We start from the raw sequence: 21,830 nt of genomic DNA on the forward strand, positions 1-21,830 counted from the left end.
CAGTTAGTCATTCTCGGGTGAAATTTACGTGTGGAGTCCTGCCAAAGAGGGTATTTTCGACGATTTCTGACAATTTTACAGATATATTTCAAGTATTTATAGAGGGTAAATGGTTTATAGTCTTCAAACTTTAGCTAGATGACAAGGATTTGATCGCTGTAACTAACAATTAATGTTTTCCTCATGGCTCAACTTTACAGATATGGCGGGGTGACATTTCAGTGTCTGCAAAAATTATCATTCATTAGCTGAAATTTCACATTGAATCAATACATGTTGATTCGCATCAACATTGTCTTATATATGATGAATATGTTTACATATAAATTTTTGTCATACTATAGGAAAATATGTAGAACACGTATTGATGACATTTTTATACCAACCCCTGATGGTCTTGACATCTGTCAGTGTCATTACGCATACGCCAGCCCACTATATATATTCCACATCTACCATGGGCTACACATCATTTCCTTTTAAAATACATTGCATTATTTACTATTTAGCACTCTTATATGCGTTCGAAAGCCAGTGTCGACTTGACCTTGAACATGTGCTGTATTTGTGATATTGGAGCAAGATTACACTACATTTAATTACTCTGGCTCATGATTTCCTTGAAATATGTCGATAGCTGACAGATGAATTTGTAACATGTGCTTTTGAGGGATGCTGGTTTTTAAAGACTATTTAGAGGTTTTATTGCTGCTATAACAATCTCTTTGGAAAATATTGAAATTCCTTGTAAGTATATGAATTGTGATTGTGATGCTTGTTGGGGTATGCCAGGTGTGTAGTTCAGTTGATCTCTGTTAGGCAGTTGAGGAAGCTGAGAAAATATCCATTCCTTGCTGTAGTGATTTTTTCAGTCAAGACACTTGATTGCTTTGGATAGCACACAATGATCATGTTATTCATTAATGTTGCTACTAGCAACTACATAGATGCTACACCTGAAAATGAAAGTTGACTTCACTTGAGTGTTAATGGAATAGTAAACTAAGCGCATATGTACTATGCCTGGTGGTTATGTTTGGGAATGGTAACATGACATTACTTACATGGATTCACTAAGTCTAAAGATTCACTTGAAGGTTGTTCTCAGTATAACAGGATAAGTTTAAACGCATCTCCAACATCTCTTCTTATTCTCCTGTTTTCTCCATATTAATCTTTCTTTTGTTATATTTTGCCATTTCATTTATTTTGTGTTTGTGTAAAGTAAGGTTTTCTTTACATGTCAGAATTTTAGTTATATAGGTATATTTTTAAGTGAACTAGTAATTATGTTCTGTTAAATTCAGTGTCAACTGTAAATTCAATGTCAACTGTAAATAAGAATATCAGTATATGCCAATAATCTTATTATCAAAAGCAAACCAAGGCAAAAATGAATCTTTGATAGCTGTGATGGTCTAGCAAAACAGTACAGGGCTTCATTTCAGTTCACTATGGACACAAAAATGTTCATACATTGTAGTCCAATCAGTTTTTCCCTTATGCATGAAGTTACATAAATGTAATGCAATGTAATGTAAAAAGAGATATGCCTTTTCGAGTCATAAAGCATTAAATTAGGTAATCACTGCATGCTGCTGATCATTTTCTTATTTTAAAGCATTGGATAATGATAAAATGACAAGACCTCTTCCTTCTCTTTACCAAACATTCAGTGTTGATAAATTGATAAATGCGTAAGATCTTGTTTTTATGATTATTAGTTTCTGTAAATATATAAATTGATTCAATTTTTATCATAGGTAATTTTGTTACATTCATTTTTTCAATGTTTCAGACTTGCCACAACATGAATTAAACTGTCTTGTTACATCTGCCTCCATTTGGTTAACCTTGGCACTTTAATCTGTTAAGTGATTGGTGCATCCAAAATTACAAAATGGTTTTATCTCAACGACAAAGAGAAGAACTGTAAGTTATCACATTAATGTTTAGATCACATAAAAGTTGTTCAAAATATAAGAGTTGGCCATTAATTGTCCCAGATTATTTAATATAATATAAATCAAATTCTTTATTATCTTTAAAATTTCTTTAATTCATTTAGTTAACAGATTGTTACAATCTGGAGACAAGCAAGCTAAATGTGTTTTTTTTCATGTCTGCTTGAATGAATCAATGTTGAATGTCCCTGAGATTTACTGACATTGATTGGAATGGGGGAAATGCAGCTAAAATCTGCAAATTGTTCTGGCACAGAAAAAGTTAGAAGTACAGCTGATTTTACAGCATTAAGAAACTTTTTGATTTATTTGATACATTAAATTAAATTAATTTTACAATTTTATTTTCACACAGAAATCGTGCAATAGCTGATTACCTTAGTTCCAATGGCTATATCAGTGCTCTTGGCGAATTCCAGAAAGAGGCCTCCATGGTAAGTTTAACCAACATTAAAAAAAAATTATAACGGTCATCAAACATTCAGTTGCATTGAAACATTGACAGATATGAACCTGATCAATGGGAAAAAGAATAGAAAAGTAATTATTATTATCGCTGCCAGTTGTCATGATAACAGAAATAAATTAAGTAAGAATAGAAACATAATAATGATTATCACTGCCAGTTGTCATGATAACAGAAATACATTAAGTAATACCGTTCTGTTGATGAGATGCTTGAACGCGTTAACAAGATAAGTTAAGCATTAAGATCCTGTTACTGACAGTTGACAATGTAGTTATGGCAATACATGTGTATCCTTTGTAAAACAAAGCTTGCCTCACTTATACCATTCAGGAGATGATGAATTTAAAAGTTGTGTTTCTAAATGAATTTCCTTTCATAGTTTTTTCATAGGTGCTCTGTTTTGAAGATAATATTTTATTTGGATACCCAATGAAAGTTGTGCCAAATATTGTAATTTCAGCAAGGTGAAATTGACAAGAAGTATGCTGGCCTCCTAGAAAAGAAATGGACATCTGTCATCAGGCTTCAGAAAAAGGTACCAGACATTTAGTTTCACTCGATTCTGCTTCTTGCGAAATGGACATCAAATACACATGTCTGTGTTATTGAGAAATCTTTAAATACAGTATTTGTCTTCAAGACATTGACCTTTAAACTGTAAGTGTAAAAGAAATAAGGTAAACATTTAATCAAGAAGGAAGGTGAATAGTACATGTGTGAGGTGTCTGTAAATTGTCTGCAGAACAGCAACTAGTTTCATATTTTATAGATGGAAAACGATCAACCCATTTCCAAAGTGCTCCTTTAGGGATTTTGATGTGAATGTCATGTATGAAGATACCTTAAATCAGTTTGTGTTATAGGGTTCCAAGGTCAAAGACATTGTTTTGGAAAGAAATTTTTCAAGAAATTATATAGGTTTGCATGGGAACAGAGAACGAACATTATATGGATATATACCATTTTATATGTGTATTAATTATGAGACATGTTATGATTTCCTGTTAATAATTCATTCTAGGTCATGGACCTTGAAGCCAAACTTTCGGAGGCAGAAAAAGAATTCAACTCTGGGGGTCCCACTCGGGACCGTCGAAGCCCTGCAGAGTGGATACCCCGCCCTCCAGAGAAATACTCCCTCAGTGGACACAGGAGCCCTGTCACACGGGTTATATTTCACCCAAAATTTAGTATAATGGTTTCAGCAAGTGAAGATGCTACAATGAAGGTAAGATACTTACATTTAACTCCTCAGAATAGTAAGATGTGTGGCATACAAATCGTTGGTTCATTCATAGTACAGTAGTATACTGCATTCGGTTTTAACTCATTATAAAGCTGAGCAATGTATTTTCAGCAATTTTCGGGACTCAATTATTTGAGTCAGTGACTCATGCTTTTTCCTGCGAGACTCGCTCAAATTTTGAGAACCCACTCATCAAAATTTTGGAATTGGTGTCCTGGATGACAAGAAAAACTCTACAAAATTAGTGATTGTGATTATCTGGGTTCATAACATCTGTATGTTTCATTGAATATTTATCATTATTGGATATTTCTTATGATAGTCAGCGGGCTTATTTTGAAGCAGAGTGACCTTAGATATTTACGTGTTGACATTTAGTATATATTATTGTCAGATTTCATTTTCATTGACAATATTTTCTCTGTATTAGTTTGTTTGGTTTCAGTGATATCAGTTGATTAACATCAAATAAGTAGTTAACAGCTTATAAAGATATAGGTTAGTTAAAACTTTGTTACAACATGCAAGGTCACATCATGAAATCTACTTGACAGATCCTGAAAAATACTGGTAAACAGCTGTCTGTGTACTAATAAAGTAAATGATGAGTGAACAGGTTCAGAAGATTTATGATGTTTGGATATTTTCCACAATGGTCCATGAACACACTGTTAATCTGCATCCCGCATTTTGCTTTCAGTAGACATTCTTGGACTATCAAAACACCTGTTAAACATCTTCATGATGCAAAGCTATCAATTCATAAGATACATTGATCAAACAAATGTTTCCTGACAAATGATTTATAAAAATTAATTTTTTTCAAGTTATGGGATTATGAAGCTGGTGACTATGAAAGAACTCTGAAAGGACACACAGACTCTGTACAGGATATAGCATTTGATCAAGCTGGCAAATCCCTAGGTGAGCTTTTCATAAATCTCATATGGAACTACTGTTTTGTAAAGAATTGTGACAAGATTTGAGGTATTTTTATATTAGATTAAAATAACTTGGAATTACATGTAAAGTTTACTGTTTTCTTTAAAGATATACCATAATGTTTCCCTGTATTAGTGTTTCCATTGGCTTTAAATGATTCTCTATTTTTTTCTTAGATTTAATGAATTTGGAATTACATGTGAAGTTTGCTGTGTTCTTACAAAAATATAAAATGTTTCCCTATATTGGTGGTTAAAAAATGACCTTAAATGCTTCTCTATTTGAATGTTGTCTTTTACTTTCAGTTTCGTGTTCAGCCGATATGACTATAAAACTGTGGGACTTTACAGGATCTTATGAATGTCTGAAGACCATGCATGGTAACAGTCTCAAACCAATCTTTTTGATCTGGTTAAAGTTTTCTTAGCTATTTTACAAAATAGCTTAAAACAAAGTATAAGACTGTTCCAACTTGTTATTGCTGTAAAATAATAATCTTTGTTAAATTAAGGAAAATAGTTACAAAACATTTCAGAAACATGAATTTATGTTGATATACATCAATTGTTTTTCTTGTGCTGTAATTCCTGCAGGTTAGAGTTATATTACTGAAATACATTTTGCTTTCGTCTGGAAGGAGTTGTGGAGTGAGACAGAGGTGCAACTTCTCCTACCCAGGCTCCTACAGCATTAACATGTGTTAAACTCAAAGTTGTTCAACAATTACAAGTTCTTATATCATCAAACCTGCTCTATATGAATAGCATCTCAGTTTTGTATTTAGCTCATTTTTGACCTGTAGAGCTGAACTTTACTGTAAGTAGATGTGCTGTCATAACCGACTCAAGAATATACCTATATGGCCAACCCAACATAATTTTCAGACTCTGAATTTCATTTCCATTTAATTTCTAACATACTTGATTAATTTATTGTACAGTGGTCTATTTGTGTTTAACACAGTGTTGGGCTTTAGATTTCTCTGAGTACAAGTGATTTCATAGTACTGTGGATAAGGTATCTCATGAATCCCCAATCAGATTATATTTATATTCACATTCATCATCATACCACTAGGGCCTACATCTATGTAGATTTTTGTGGTCATTTGTCAAGATTAAAAGTCAAAGATCACAGTCCACCCTTTGATCCAGGGTGGGGTATATATATATATATATATATGAGCTCTTGCACATTTTGTTTTTATAATAATTTTTTTTAAATGAATGATACATTAATAGATTTTCATTTAGTATTATTACTAACAAAGTAAAAATGTTTGTCCACCTGAGTTTGGTTAATGATGTTTAAAGCTAGTGAATCTTGGACCAAGATGTAGATTTACCTTTTTTTTTCCTCGTTCTCTCCATGAGAGAGCAATAAATATGGCTTTTAATCTGATGGAATCGAGAATCAGAGGACATGCAAGACATATATAATTATATATAATTCTGGTTGTCTGTGGTATGCAATATATATATATAAAAAAATAGGAGGATAGGAAGAAAATCTGGAAACATGTTTTTGAAAGGTTTTATATAGATTGATGATAATGTATTTATACAAATTTGACAGGTCATGACCACAATGTTTCGAGCGTGACTTTCATGCCAAGTGGAGATCACATTATTTCGTGTTCACGTGACAAGACCATAAAGATGTGGGAAGTTTCCACTGGGTGAGTATTTCTATCCCTCCAGCACTTGTATTCAGATAAATTGTACATAACAAGGAACTTTAGTGCATATAGTATGCCAGGTTTATTTAAACATACTGAAGGTTTTTACGTCTAATCTCCTGCCTTGAAAATTCAAATTGTCTGTACCTTGTGAGATTAATGCGTGGCAAAAAGTCATTCTCCAAGTAATGCATCAAGAATAGGCATTCTCTTGTATGTTCGTGCTTATTGATTTTACATAAAGCTTTAAAGAAATTCAGGAAAGTTTTGGGTGAAAGTTAAGAATGTTTAGTGAAACTGAAATCAAAATCTTGTAGTTGTGCAGTGGTGCAGCATTCAGCATTAATTGATTTACAATATTTTGCCATTGATCTCGAAAGCAATTGGGAAATGGACACCTTTTTTTTCCATTTTTTTTTCAAATGAATTCTTTTTAATTTGCATTCTCAGCTTTAAGTTTTCAATTAAATCACTTAACAACTTCCTTAAGGGACAGCAACAGGATGAAAAAATTAGACTTTAGTCTGTACTGATGTTCCTGTGTTTGAGCCAGCATTCATTTGTTTAAAACCACAGATGATATGAAATTACTCTTTTTATTTATGTCAACATTGAATACTGTTTTATCTCCAGATATTGTGTAAAGACTTACACAGGCCATCGTGAATGGGTACGTATGGCCAGGGTCTACCATGATGGCTCACTGATTGCTAGCTGTTCTAACGATCAGACAGTTCGCATTTGGGTAACAGCTACCAAGGAGTGTAAGGCTGAACTGAGGGAGCATGAACATGTGGTAGAATGTATTGCCTGGGCTCCTGAATCTGCACATGCCGCCATTAATGAGGCCAGTGGTGTAGATGTATGTACCTTTTTATCTAATGACCTATTTAAAAGCAACCATGATAAATTAAAGAAATTGAAAGACTTCATCACTTCTTAATTGTAAGCTCTGACTACAAATTCAATTTACCTTATTTGGAGTCATTAATTGACAAAACATATTTGTGATGCCTTTATGACTTTGGGTACAAGATACAATATAATGAATTTCCAGGTGAAGAAAACAGGTAGAAGTGGGCCATACCTGGCTTCAGGATCACGTGACAAGACCATCAAGATATGGGACATTAGCACAGGCTTATGTCTCTTTACACTGGTAAGATTTTAGTAATAGTCATTTGTGGTAAACATGTATTAACAGAATTTATTCAGGCATGCATAAATTTTTCAATACAATATGGAATAAAACTTTCATTTTTAAGTTAGTAATCTTTGTTTTGAAGAAGGTTAAATGTTTTGTTTAAAACCATGTATACTATCAATGTTACCCTTCAGTACATATATAGTTGCTAAGACTTATGATTTTAGAAATATAAAAAAAAATAAGTTTGGTTTCATTATTATTACCCCTAAAGAATAAACTCTTTCTGCAGGTGGGCCATGACAACTGGGTTAGAGGAATCTTGTTTCATGCAGGAGGCAAATACATCCTCAGTGCGTCAGATGACAAGAGCTTGAGGATCTGGGATATCAAAAACAGAAGGAACCAGAAGACACTAGAAGCCCATCAACACTTTGTAACATCACTAGGTAATTCTGTTCTGTCATCACTAGGTTATACTGTTCTGTCATCACTAGGTTATACTGTTCTGTCATCACTAGGTAATACTGTTCTGTCATCACTAGGTTATACTGTTCTGTCATCACTAGGTAATACTGTTCTGTCATCACTAGGTAATACTGTTCTGTCATCACAAGGTTATACTGTTCTGTCATCACTTGGTTATACTGTTCTGTCATCACTTGGTTATACTGTTCTGTCATCACTAGGTAATACTGTTCTGTCATCACTAGGTTACACTGTTCTTTCATCACTAGGTAATACTGTTCTGTCATCGCTAGGTAATACTTTTCTGTCATCACAAGGTTACACTGTTCTGTCATCACTAGGTTATACTGTTCTGTCATCACAAGGTAATACTGTTCTGTCATCACTAGGTAATACTGTTCTGTCATCACAAGGTTACACTGTTCTGTCATCACTAGGTTATACTGTTCTGTCGTCACAAGGTTATACTGTTCTGTCATCACTTGGTTATACTGTTCTGTCATCACTTGGTTACACTAGGTAATACTGTTCTGTCATCACTAGGTAATACTGTTCTGTCATCACTAGGTAATACTTTTCTGTCATCACTAGGTAATACTGTCCTGTCATCACTTGGTTATACTGTCCTGTCATCAATAGGTTAAACTGTTCTGTCATCACTAGGTAATTCTGTTCTGTCATCACTAGGTTATACTGTTCTGTCATCACTAGGTAATACCATTCTGTTATCGCTAGGTTATACTGTTCTGTCATCACTAGGTAATACTGTTCTGTCATCACTTGGTTATACTCTTCTATCATCACTAGGTAATACTGTCCTGTCATCATTTGGTTATACTGTCCTGTCATCACTTGGTTGTACTGTCCTGTCATCACTTGGTTATACTGTCCTGTCATCACTTGGTTATACTGTCCTGTCATCACTTGGTTGTACTGTTCTGTCATCACTTGGTTATACTGTCCTGTCATCACTTGGTTGTACTGTCCTGTCATCACTTGGTTGTACTGTCCTGTCATCACTTGGTTGTACTGTCCTGTCATCACTTGGTTGTACTGTCCTGTCAAAATATCTTTTAAAGATGTGATAATACTGTTGGGAAATATGCTTTTATCTTATTATAAAGGGACATTACTCCAATGACTGTGAATCTTGTTGCATTCGATGAGTACTTCAGGTAGAGTGAAAAAGAGTTCCCACTGGTTTCCTTTTAAGGTATACCAAAAGTCCAAGAATACTTTTTTTAGCATCTTCACATTATGTACTTCATATCGGGACATTTACATTTGTCATAGTTATTTCCATATATTTCAATGATTGCCACTGAAATGTTGATTTTTTCTCCTCTTGCTTTGAAAACATAATGATGAAATTTGATCAGAACAAGTGACAGAAATATAGCCTTCAGTAACAGGTTTTGACAAACATATCAGAGCTAAGATCTATCACATTCCTACATATTTCAAGCATAAATTTTGAGTGATTGGCAGCAACTGCTGTCACACATTCCAAATAATATAAAAAAATTTGTATAAAAATATTTTTCTTTAGTGACTTCTTTTCTTATTAGAAATTTCAAAACAAGAGCAATCAGAACAAAATTCCTTATTCTGAAAATTTAAGTCACAGATATTGAAAATATACAGATCAAATTTAACTCAGAATTAATCCTCCCTTACCGATGGACTGTCAATTATTATTAGTGGTGTTGTAAAAGGTGTAACACTGTGTGGTGAGACATTAAATTAGTTTGAACAATTGCAACTTATTTTTCATTTGTTTGTTTTCTTTGGAGTTATGCCTCTTAAATGGTATTTTTAATATATTTTTGGGGTGGGGAGGGGGGTATGTATGTGCTTATGTCTTCTACATAATGTAATGCCTTTTTATAATTCTTTTTTTTTTTTAAAAAATTGTGGTATGAAGTTTGTTTATTATGCTAATTCTGTGAAAGCACAATGTTTTTCTCAAGGTGAATATCCAATATATCTATTCAGTCTCTTCATTTAATATTTTCATAAACATAATTACCTGTAAGTTGGAGCACAAAACAAAAAATCATTTTTTCAGACTCCTACAGTGTGTGTTGCAATTTTTTTCAGACATGCATAAGACAGCTCCCTACGTCATAACCGGCTCTGTGGACCAGACCGTTAAAGTTTGGGAATGCCGTTAACTCATTCTGCCAGCAACTTGCATTTTACTTGGGCTAGGTATATACCAAGCAATGATACAAATATATTGTAAAACTGTCCGGAAATTTTACATTTCGTCACAAATCAAACCATCATCCAATAAAAAAAACCATTACATGGAGAGAATCGTGTTTGATGGTACCTGTCTGGGAGAGTTTGGATTGGTTGGTATAAAGCCTAGTTTTATACTTTTGGTCGAGAGTTCGGTCGAATATGTGCACTGCTAACAGTGCTGGTGAAGGATCTCAGTCAGTGATGCCTCTGTATGATATGACAGTGCTTGCTTACAGTGGTCTTGTCTGTGCGTCTTGTTATTTAGTCATAAACCTCTTTCACAACTTTTTAACAAATTTGCCATCTTTAAAATGAAATATAAGATTGATTTTTCGCTGAAATAGGTAAAAATCCTAAATGGGGTAAGACAAAGATGGCTGATGAGTTCAAGCTCAGTGTTGATAGTGTCAAATTCACGCTTATCTTACCTATATACATGTAGACCAGGTGATTATCGGACGTGTATGTGGAATATGCTATATGCTGAAGAACTGGTGTTGAGATTTTTAAACAGGATTGCTGACAGTGCTTCAGAGGGAGTCAGCTAGATGCAGAAATATTATATTAACCAATTAAACAAGATAAATGATATTCTAATTTATGTAGTGTGTATACAGGATCTGACATGTCTTTCACTACCATGTGTGCAAAATGCAATATATTTCAATGTATAGGATTAGTATTGTATGTTTTGTTACTGCCATATAAAATATCCAGTATGTATGAATTTGATATTTGATTTGAGCTTTCGCTATACAAATATTAACCAGTGGTTAAAGGAATAGGTTGGAAGTAATGTAAGACAAAGAGAACCTATTAGTTTCTTCAGTGAAAATATACAGATAAATTATCATATGTAGATAGTGGATTTATCTTTATTATCAGGTAATGTGGATCTATAATTATACAGGTAATATAAAGGTATATAGAGTCAGATAACTCACTTAGGATTAATATCTTGTTCAAATATCACAGCAAAGTCTTGAAACCTGTTTTAATTATACATGTTATTAATTTCAGACATTAGAGCTACAAAAAAAATTTAAGGATGAAATTGAATTTGTTGATTAAAGCATAGATTAAGTAAATTATATTGAGTATATATAAATACTCAAACTACCTATTAAATGTTTATATTATTAGTGTATCATGCAACTTTGCACATGGTGAAGATTTTGTAATTGTTTGTAGTTAATCATTATAATCATCCTTCTTCAATATTCCAGTTTTTCTCTTCGACACATACCAGAAGGTGCTTGATTCATTTTTTGCCATAAGCAATTCCAGATCACAGTTGAATGCACATGAATTAAGACAGTGTTGTCCTTAAATGAAACAAGAATACTTCATAGTCAAACCATCAATGTATCTACAAATGAAGTGACTCAACACCTTTGTTGGTTTTGGGTGTGAGAGACTTTGTGATAAGTCTCATTTTATATATATTGCAAACCAAAAAGTCTGTGATATACATTTTAAAATTATTTTCATTGTGTATTGTTTAGATTTTGGTAGTTTAAGCAAATTTGGGCGTCATCTTTTTGATGAGAATCCACAAGTTTGATATAAAATCATAAAGTTGTGCACTACCTGTCTGGGAGCTTTTGGCATCAAATGTCGGCACTAGATGGGCAGGTCCAAGGTTTTAATGGATTTTATACAGATTTTCTGATATCAGTGAATGAAACCTATCAGATGTGCCCTATTTTCCTGTTCTACAGAGCTAAGAACTACCGGGAGTTTGATATCAGCCGAGGCCGAGTCATACAGGAATTTCCTCTTGTTTTTATTGTGCTGATTTTGTATAATTGTTTTGAAGCATGCAACCATCCGTCCATACATTTGTGTTCTCTATTACTTCCGGTGATATTTCTTTGTGGTCATAATTTTCTCTTTTTGCCCAGTGTCAATGTCAGATACAAAGTATGTATACTGCGCAGCTCAAATCAGCATTCCATGACTTAAATTAGATCTTTATATTGAATTAAATGATATATATTAATAAAATACTATGAATTTTTACCTTCATTCACCCCTTTTAACAAAATAGAAAAACTGAAATGGTTGTGATAGAAAGATTTACATTCATTTCAGGGTTTTTTCTCATGTTCAAAATATATCAGAAGAATGCTTTACGATTTTGTTTTATTTCCTGAAATGTTGTGGTGGATGGTTGATGCAAGGATAAATACAAAGGCACTTGAAAACCATGGGAACCATATACTGTAAAAGATCTGTTCTGTGTGGAATCCATTAACATGGATGTGATGTGTCATTCTTTGAAAGCTTGCCATCCATATATATATGTAAAATCTCATAATATCTATAGCATTGTCATGCTACAGTCAGCTTCATCTTCATTGTTAAGTTTAAATTTAATTTATTTACAACACATGCTTTTTATTACAGGATTTCAATTATTATTTTGCAGTAGACACAGTTGTATGTGTTATCAAATTATGTTCCATATTGATGAATGCTACATTCTTGTGCATGATTTTGAAAGTAAGGAAACAAAATCTCATACTTGCATCACATTTCCTTTTAGAAGTTGTGCTGATGTTGGACTAAACGGGTTGTGTGTTTGTGTTCATAAAAACCTATTTAGTATTGTTTCTGAAATGAAAATATGGCCAGTAATCTTTTGAAAACACTTTTTGATTCTATTTTTGAAATTTATTGTTATCATTTTTTTCTCAAAATTGAAATGAAGAAACAGAAAGAACATTGTAATTTTGTTTTGGCCAAATGCTGTTCTAGTCCCAATTTTACATTCAAAGTGCTTTTTAATAGTATGAATGAAATGTGCAATTTTATTTGAAAGTTTTTTTCTGTTATTATTTGATGTAGTTAGATAGATGTTCACCTTGAGTATGGTAACCATTGGAGACTGTACATTATAATGCTGGTGTGTTTGGGCAAACTTTTTGACATAATTCAGACTCAGGTTTGTGGAGGAACATTTGGGAAGAGTCCATACATTTCTGCACACTCTCCAAAGGGAGGTGAAGATGATGCTTGTATAGAGTTTGTTTTCTTCCTGTAACTTCCATGTAAATACCAAATTAACATATATACAAGTCACTCTGTATGTGACCACCAGATTGATTTTGATCTCATCTGGGTGACTTATTGGCCTCAAATACGAAGAAACACATGTCATTCCAAACCGGCAGTGCTATTATGTAGCTGATAAAGTAACTGTCAACAGATATTGAAATTTTATATTTACTACAGTGATGTATAATAAATTGGTGATGACAGATTCCATGTTTAAAGAGAATGGATTGCATTTATTTATGTGGGAGTAATACACATGGATTGTTTTCAGTAAATTATGCATACAAGTACACCTGACCAGTCTGAAGACTTACCTATACACCAAGTGCCAATTTAATTTGATTTTTATTCACATATTTATGTTCTGTTTCCTACAGTTCTTGTTTTATTATCTCCCATGTATTTACGTTTTCTGCAATAAGAACAGCATTCCAGAAATTTTATACCCTTGTCAGTTTTAAATACAGTTTTCTTTTGACCTTAACGACTTTACCAAGAAAGTGTCATAGACTTTTGTAGCTTCCAAAGAACAAAAATGTTGTTTGAAAACCAAATAAGATAGTTTAAAGGCAAAGGTTGTATGAAGATTTAAAGCCAAACCTTTCTGCTGAGTACCACATTGATAAAATGGTATGAAGAGATACCATGTTATATGGATAACCACTATTTGATCCCAAGCCTTTTTGTTTGCTGTGCCAGTCCAGGAATGTTTATATCATTCATGTAATCTATCAAAGCTTAGATTGTTTGCTTGGAAAAGAAATGATGGAAAATCCCTTCATTTTCGCCTTTTCTATAAACAGAGGTAATACTTGAATGTGTTTGGGATTATACCCTGAATTATAGATGAAAACGAGGGGATTTTCTTCTCATGAGCTGTCCTATTTTCTGTTCTGTCTTTCTCGTTCTTTTTTCGATAAAGGGAAGGTGTTTGTAACACCACCACAGTTATATGTATTAAAAATGTCTTCATTGGTCAAATGGTGTTTTAACCTGCAATGAATTTCAATTTTAATACATCTGTGGTGTCCATAACTACAAATCCCTTTATAACTGTATATATTATAGTAATGTTAGTGTCCAACTTTGTCTCTAATTTTCATTCTTTCATAATTTGATATAATTCTCATTAACAGTCTGTTTACAGAATGTAATATGTATACATTTTTTTTTTCCCTTCTAGATGAATAAAGGAAGGCATGAAATATTGTTGATAGAAAACCCTTCAGGAAGGGAATAAAAAATATAAATAACATTGGGAAAAATAATTGCAGAGTTAAGTCCAGGAACAAATGTGTTATGGTATTCTTGTCAGGATATCAATGTGGTTCTGTACTATCAACACCATTTTACATCATCAAGTGCTATTCACAGTATTTATAATGTAACTAATACCTGTAAAATCCACCTGCCAATTTGTTTGAAGAGCCATGTTTGATGTATGATATAAAGTCTACCACACATATAGGGATAAGTGGTAACAACAATGGGCGTTAATTGATCCGCTCTTCACACAACATGGCAGGTTTCGTGTTGTAATATTTTAACTTTGGTTGACACATCCAGACTTGAAGGTCTATCTAACTACATTTGTGTTGCTTTGTACCGGCAGTCCTCATGTAACTTACGGTTTTATCATTGATCTGGTCGTGTCTACTGTCAATAAATGATAATGTCAGATTCCTGTATTTCGTACTTGTCATTTTTCGTAACCCAGATATTCAACGGATTTATTTTTTAAGATAGTTGCTCCTGATACACAATATAAAACAAATCTATGTGTACAAGTGACGGGAGATAAAATACAAAAGGGTGATAGTGGATTACTGGATAGGAAATACACATCCAAAAATTTAGCAGGACAGGGGAGATAATCATGTATAGTAGAGACAACCGCTGAAGCTTACAAAGTGTGTAGCAAGTGGAAATTGGTTAATCGTCATAAAACATCAACTAGAAAACTGAACTTTCAATGATTATTTAGATGATCCAACAGGTGATACATGCAAGATTGAAAATTTCTCTTTCGAGTTTCGATTTCATGTGGAACATTGGGCAAGTAACATGAAAAACTACAGGCATAACATGTAAATATTACTTTTATCGTTATAAATCTAGTAAGTAGAGGAGTAACTTTCAGTTTGACGTAAGGAAAAGAGTAAAGAAAAACGTGAGTACAATGTGACAGGGAAATGTAGGTTACATTATGACATTTCATTGTGATGGCACTATAAACTAGTTAAAACTGAAATGACATTTCGTATCTTGGTTAATTTCTTTTTATTGGTTAAACCTGTTCGTCAAGGGTTCATTAATGAAATAAGGACGTCCCATTGACTTTATCTTTAGTTTAGACTAGTATTGAGGTCTGTATCATTATTTGCAGCACCGTCCCGATTTTCCCACACAAATGTTGAAGTGTTCAGTTAATGATGGACTGTATGATTAACTGGTCTTGCTACGGACTTTTTCTTAAATGGCCTTGGCTTGAACCCCAGACAGGGACAGTCAATTTACGGAATCTGTTTTTTTTTAAAGACTTCTTCGTATTAAAATGACACATAAAAAGAAAGTAAAACACGGAAACAAAGACCATGATACGTTGTCCCTGTCACTGTTGTAGGTAAAAGATAGATCCACATGCCGGACTTAAGACCTCGTTAGTTAAAGGCACGATATTGATAAGTATATTGGCAGGTAATATTGAGGAATTTGAGGTGAACTTTGTTAATGTTCTGTAAATCTCGACAAGTTCAGTAGACCAAGCCGACAAGGAACACGGCTAATAATTCCCATGGGTTTGCTAACACTCTTGGAAGATCTTGTCATAAAATACTGTCGGTCAGTACTGATCACTGCAAGTTACATAAAACAATGTCTCCTGAAAATAGTGCTTTCATAATTAGATAATGAAGACGCTCCTTCAGGAATGGAAAAGTTGCGTGTTTATACAGGAGGTAAATAGTCTGACCTAGAGTTATCTTTCTTACCTTGTTCTAACAATAGTCTAAAAGTTTGCTGGCTGAGTGGAAAGACCGAGTTAACTCATTGGGTACAGTGCTTTGGCTTACAGCTTGGGTGTACTAGCTAGATTGAAAAAAACTTTGGTCTGAAAGCGTGAGTAGAAAGTCTTGGTCTGAAAGCATGGGTAGAAAGTCTTGGGTCTGAAAACGTGAGTAGAAAGTCTTGGTCTGAAAGCGTGGGTAGAAAGTCTTGATCTGAAAGCGTGGGTAGAGAGTCTTGGTCTGAAAGCGTGGGTAGAAAATCTTGGTCTGAAAGCGTGAGTAGAAAGTCTTGGTCTGAAAGCATGGGTAGAAAGTCTTGGGTTTGAAAGCGTGGGTAGAAAGTATTGGTCTGAAAGCGTGGGTAGAAAGTCTTGGTCTGAAAGCGTGGGTTGAAAATCTTGGTCTGAAAGCGTGAGTAGAAAGTCTTGGTCTGAAAGCGTGGGTAGAAAGTCTTGGGTCTGAAAGCGTGGGTAGAAAGTCTTGGTCTGAAAGCATGGGTAGAAAGTCTTGGGTCTGAAAGCGTGGGTAGAAAGTCTTGGTCTGAAAGCGTGGGTAGAAAGTCTTGGTCTGAAAGCGTGGGTAGAAAGTCTTGGTCTGAAAGCGTGAGTAGAAAGTCTTGGTCTGAAAGCATGGGTAGAAAGTCTTGGGTCTGAAAGCGTGGGTAGAAAGTCTTGGTCTGAAAGCGTGGGTAGAAAGTCTTGGTCTGAAAGCGTGAGTAGAAAGTCTTGGTCTGAAAGCGTGGGTAGAAAGTCTTGGTCTGAAAGCGTGGGTTTGAAAGCGTGGGTAGAAAGTCTTGGTCTGAAAGCGTGGGTAGAAAGTCTTGGTCTGAAAGCGTGGGTAGAAAGTCTTGGTCTGAAAGCGTGGGTAGAAAGTCTTGGTCTGAAAGCGTGGGTAGAAAGTCTTGGTCTGAAAGCGTGGGTAGAAAGTCTTGGTCTGAAAGCGTGGGTAGAAAGTCTTGGTCTGAAAGCGTGAGTAGAAAGTCTTGGTCTGAAAGCGTGAGTAGAAAGTCTTGGTCTGAAAGCGTGGGTAGAAAGTCTTGGTCTGAAAGCGTGGGTAGAAAGTCTTGGTCTGAAAGCGTGGGTTTGAAAGCGTGGGTAGAAAGTCTTGGTCTGAAAGCGTGGGTTTGAAAGCGTGAGTAGAAAGTCTTGGTCTGAAAGCGTGGGTAGAAAGTCTTGGTCTGAAAGCGTGGGTTTGAAAGCGTGGGTAGAAAGTCTTGGTCTGAAAGCGTGAGTAGAAAGTCTTGGTCTGAAAGCGTGGGTAGAAAGTCTTGGTCTGAAAGCGTGGGTTTGAAAGCGTGGGTAGAAAGTCTTGGTCTGAAAGCGTGAGTAGAAAGTCTTGGGTCTGAAAGCGTGAGTAGAAATTCTTGGTCTGAAAGCGTGAGTAGAAAGTCTTGGTCTGAAAGCGTGGGTAGAAAGTCTTGGTCTGAAAGCGTGAGTAGAAAGTCTTGGTCTGAAAGCGTGAGTAGAAAGTCTTGGGTCTGAAAGCGTGAGTAGAAAGTCTTGGTCTGAAAGCGTGAGTAGAAAGTCTTGGGTCTGAAAGCGTGAGTAGAAAGTCTTGGTCTGAAAGCGTGAGTAGAAAGTCTTGGTCTGAAAGTCGTGGGTCTGAAAACGTGAGTAGAAAGTCTTGGGTCTGAAAGCGTGGGTAGAAAGTCTTGGTCTGAAAGCGTGAGTAGAAAGTCTTGGTCTGAAAGCGTGAGTAGAAAGTCTTGGGTCTGAAAGCGTTAGTAGAAAGTCTTGGGTCTGAAAGCGTGAGTAGAAAGTCTTGGTCTGAAAGCGTGAGTAGAAAGTCTTGGTCTGAAAGCGTGAGTAGAAAGTCTTGGTGTGAAAGCGTGGGTAGAAAGTCTTGGTCTGAAAGCGTGAGTAGAGAGTCTTGGTCTGAATTCGTGAGTAGAAAGTCTTGGTCTGAATTCGTGGGTAGAAAGCTTTAGATTACAGGATTATTAACGTGCTCCTCTCCATGATGCAGAAAATACACATATAAAAACCGGTATGTATATGCATATTTAAAAAAAATAAAGATAAGGAAAAAATATAATTGAAGAATGTCTGGCAAACTCAGGAACAGAAAAAAATCATCAGTGACTAAATTACCTCTGTACGACTCTCTTGGTTGTGAAAATTACCCCCTACGTTGCTCTAGGTAGTGGAAATGACCCATACGAGAATCTAGGTAGTGAAAAAAATACCATACGACTGTACTGGTAGTAAAAATGACTCCCATACGGCTGTCTTGGTAGTGAAAATGACCCCCATATGACTGTCTTAATTGTGTAAATGACCCCGTACGACTGTCCTGGTAGTAAAAAAAGACACCATACGACTGTCCTGGTAGTGAAAATGACACCATACCACTGTTATGGTAGTGAAAATGACACCACTGTCCTGGTAGTGAAAATGACCCCATACGACTGTCCTGGTAGTGAAAATGACACCATACGACTGTCCTGGTAGTAAAAATGACACCACTGTCCTGGTAGTAAAAATGACCCCCATATGACTGACTTGGTAGTGAAAATGACACCATACGACTGTCATGGTAGTGAAAATGACACCACTGTCCTGGTAGTAAAAATGACCCCCATATGACTGACTTGGTAGTGAAAATGACACCATACGACTGTCATGGTAGTGAAAATGACACCACTGTCCTGGTAGTAAAAATGACCCCCATATGACTGACTTGGTAGTGAAAATGACACCATACGACTGTCATGGTAGTGAAAATGACACCATACGACTGTCCTGGTAGTGAAAATGACCCCGTGCGACTGTCCTGGTAGTGAAAATGACACCATACGACTGTCCTGGTAGTGAAAATGACCCCGTGCGACTGTCCTCGTAGTGAAAATGACACCATACGACTGTCTAAGTTGTGAAAATAACCTCGTACGACCGTCTGGGGAGTGAAAATGACCCTACAGTTCTGGTAGTGAAAATGACTCCATATGACTGTCCTGGTAATGAAAATGACACCATACGACTGTCCTGGTAGTGAAAATGACCCCGTGCGACTGTCCTGGTAGTGAAAATGACCCCATGCGACTGTCCTGGTAGTGAAAATGACAACCTACGACTGTCTAAGTTGTGAAAATGACATCGTACGACTGTCTGGGGAGTGAAAATGACCCTACACAGTTCTGGTAGTGAAAATTACCCCCATACGACTGTCTTTATGGTGCGATGATCATGTACTTAGTTTGCTATTTTTTATACTCGTAAAAATCGTTCTGGTTTTAACACGACCAGTAAATACATAAAAACAAACAGTTTGGATTCTGAAAGTGATGTAATTATCGCAATATCAAAACTCTCCAACCATTGATGATGTAGAAGCTCCGCCCACTTCCTGTCATGTCGTCTATAGATTCGTGTCAGAATGTAGACAGGAGCATGTGAAAACGTATAGTATGTTTGTCTGCGTGAATTATCCGTCTAAATGGTTTCTATTGATCACCACAGCAACGGAAATATTGAGGACAGACTCATCTGAAGTTTTCGGTACATTTCTTTCAAATGGAGATAGAGATTTATTCAATTTTATTATTCAATAAAACAGGGATACAATACCACGTGACATATGATTTACCACGTGACATATGAGTTGATTCAGTTGTGATACTATAATTGTAGTTGATTTTATGGTTTGATAATATCACAGACTGTACGATTATCGTCGTAATAATTCTATGATCAATTGAAACGGAGAAAAGTGAATTGGAATATTGTATTAAAGATTATCATTATGGTTCTCTCTACCATGTAAATCTTAAATACCAAATTCCATCAATAGATCTGAAAATAGAAAAGGAAGGTCTGTTGAATGCATTTGTGACCAATGCTTGACAGCTCTTCGATAGATTAATTAGCCTCGTATGAAAAAAAACTCGACAAAGGTATTGTCATCCATACTCTTAAGCTGTAAATGTTGGTGGGTAACTGTCATTCTTCAGTAACATAATCAGTAAATCAGATTTAAAGCTGGATGGAGCCTAACTCAACCCCTACAAATCTAACTGACCCTCTGTAAGCACAAACTTCCTGAATGTTTAGCGAAACCTGTAAAACATAAAGCTTATTTATCATAGAAGTCGACTCTCTTACACGAGATGGTTTCCATCTGTCTTTATGTCCGTGTTAAGGTATTTACTCCGGAGGCTAGTTTAAATGGTTGAAATATATACCATAAAAATGTTATGTGATATCTTTTTAATGTCCCTGTCCTAATTGATATCGGATGTGGAGTTCTGTATTCATGACATAAAATCTGATGTGGATATGTTTATGACAAGTTGTACATGTTGGTTAAGACTTCATCCCTTTATCTGGAATCCTGCTCAAACCGAAATACTCAAGATAATATTGTATAGAGTTTGACCAATGACGTGTTACGAGTGTGTTACTAGTGTCCGAATTGTAATTTTTATGGTCAGCTACCATCACGTCTGTAAAGGAGACATTTAATAAACCACTTTCTCTCTTGAAATGATAAATAAAGCATGTCATATGCTCAGAAGAGATAAGAATGTATTTTGTTGAGTTCACTGTATCATTCCGATAAGCAATACTATGTGTACCTTGTTACAATGTACGTCCTGTAGTGTGAAATATCGTCATTTTGTTTCGACATAAGAAGACGGTTACATGGTAAGCCTTTCTCTAGTACAAATAGGTTTTATCTTGTATATCTGTGATTTTAGGTGTCAGATTTCACGAGGTCGTAAATATTTTGAAACCTTATGGTAATTAAATATGATTCTTTGACAATGTATATAATCAGGTGTTGGGTTTTCGATATATGAATTATAATTTCTGGAGATAGGAGATAGTTATTTCTGAATGTTATCACAGAAAACACAAATCTGTAACTACAAAGCTGAGCATACCATCAAACTATTCAGGGTTTATCAGGATAAAATCTACATATCTTAAATCTTCTCAACAATTTTCTTTTGTAACTTTGTTGAATATAAGAATCAAGTTTCCCTACAAGGTAAGACGAAGAATTCCAGTATACGTCGTGTTTGTTACATTTTCTTACTTTTTCTTTCTGTTTTGGATGTGTGTGTGTTGTACAGTGTCTGTTAATGTCGTTGTTTTTTTTTGACATTTGTCTTCTATTACTATCCACAGTTGCAGTATTCTGTCTTTTTACGTTCAGGATATTCAAAAGGATGCCCCCCCCCCAAAAAAAAAAAAAAAAAACCAAAGAAATCCCTAAACAAACAAACATAAGTCACGTGACACAATCGAAAAGTTCTCATATTTCAGATTTTTATTTTTTTAACTGAGCGATAAATAGCTAATACCGTTTACTATAGAGGGAACATCTCTGCACGTTTACTGATTGTACATGTTTCAGTAGAACATAAAATCACACTGTTTTATTTTCTCTTTTGCAGAATATGATAAAGGTTATTAAATCATAATTTCTTTTTTAAACAATTGTTTAGTTAGATGAAAACTTTTTCGAGTTTTATTTAGTGGTCTGTACATACATGTAATGTGTCTTATTTTATTTAACGTGTATGCTGTGTGCAAACGATACAGGTGTGTTACCTGAAGACACCACGTGATATTAAACTTTACAGAGTGATAAAGATTATTATAA

At 34.9% G+C, this 21,830-nt stretch overlaps 1 protein-coding gene across 1 annotated transcript; it reads left to right on the forward strand.

Moving 5' to 3' along the window:
* The first annotated feature begins 2 nt into the window (after positions 1–2).
* On the forward strand, positions 3–14,898 carry LOC132565015 (platelet-activating factor acetylhydrolase IB subunit beta-like). Its single transcript, XM_060229619.1, has 12 exons — positions 3–105; positions 1,799–1,932; positions 2,320–2,398; positions 2,894–2,968; positions 3,455–3,661; positions 4,507–4,603; positions 4,927–5,001; positions 6,197–6,299; positions 6,933–7,161; positions 7,357–7,458; positions 7,736–7,892; positions 10,012–14,898. The coding sequence occupies exons 2-12, from the start codon at positions 1,901–1,903 to the stop codon at positions 10,083–10,085; spliced, it is 1,230 nt and encodes a 409-aa protein (XP_060085602.1). The 5' UTR covers positions 3–105; positions 1,799–1,900; the 3' UTR covers positions 10,086–14,898.
* The last annotated feature ends 6,932 nt before the right edge of the window (positions 14,899–21,830 follow it).

The sequence above is a fragment of the Ylistrum balloti genome, unplaced genomic scaffold (assembly GCF_031769215.1).
Source record: "Ylistrum balloti isolate Yb309-2 unplaced genomic scaffold, AGI_CSIRO_Ybal_v1 Utg369688, whole genome shotgun sequence".
NCBI lineage: Eukaryota > Metazoa > Mollusca > Bivalvia > Pectinida > Pectinidae > Ylistrum > Ylistrum balloti.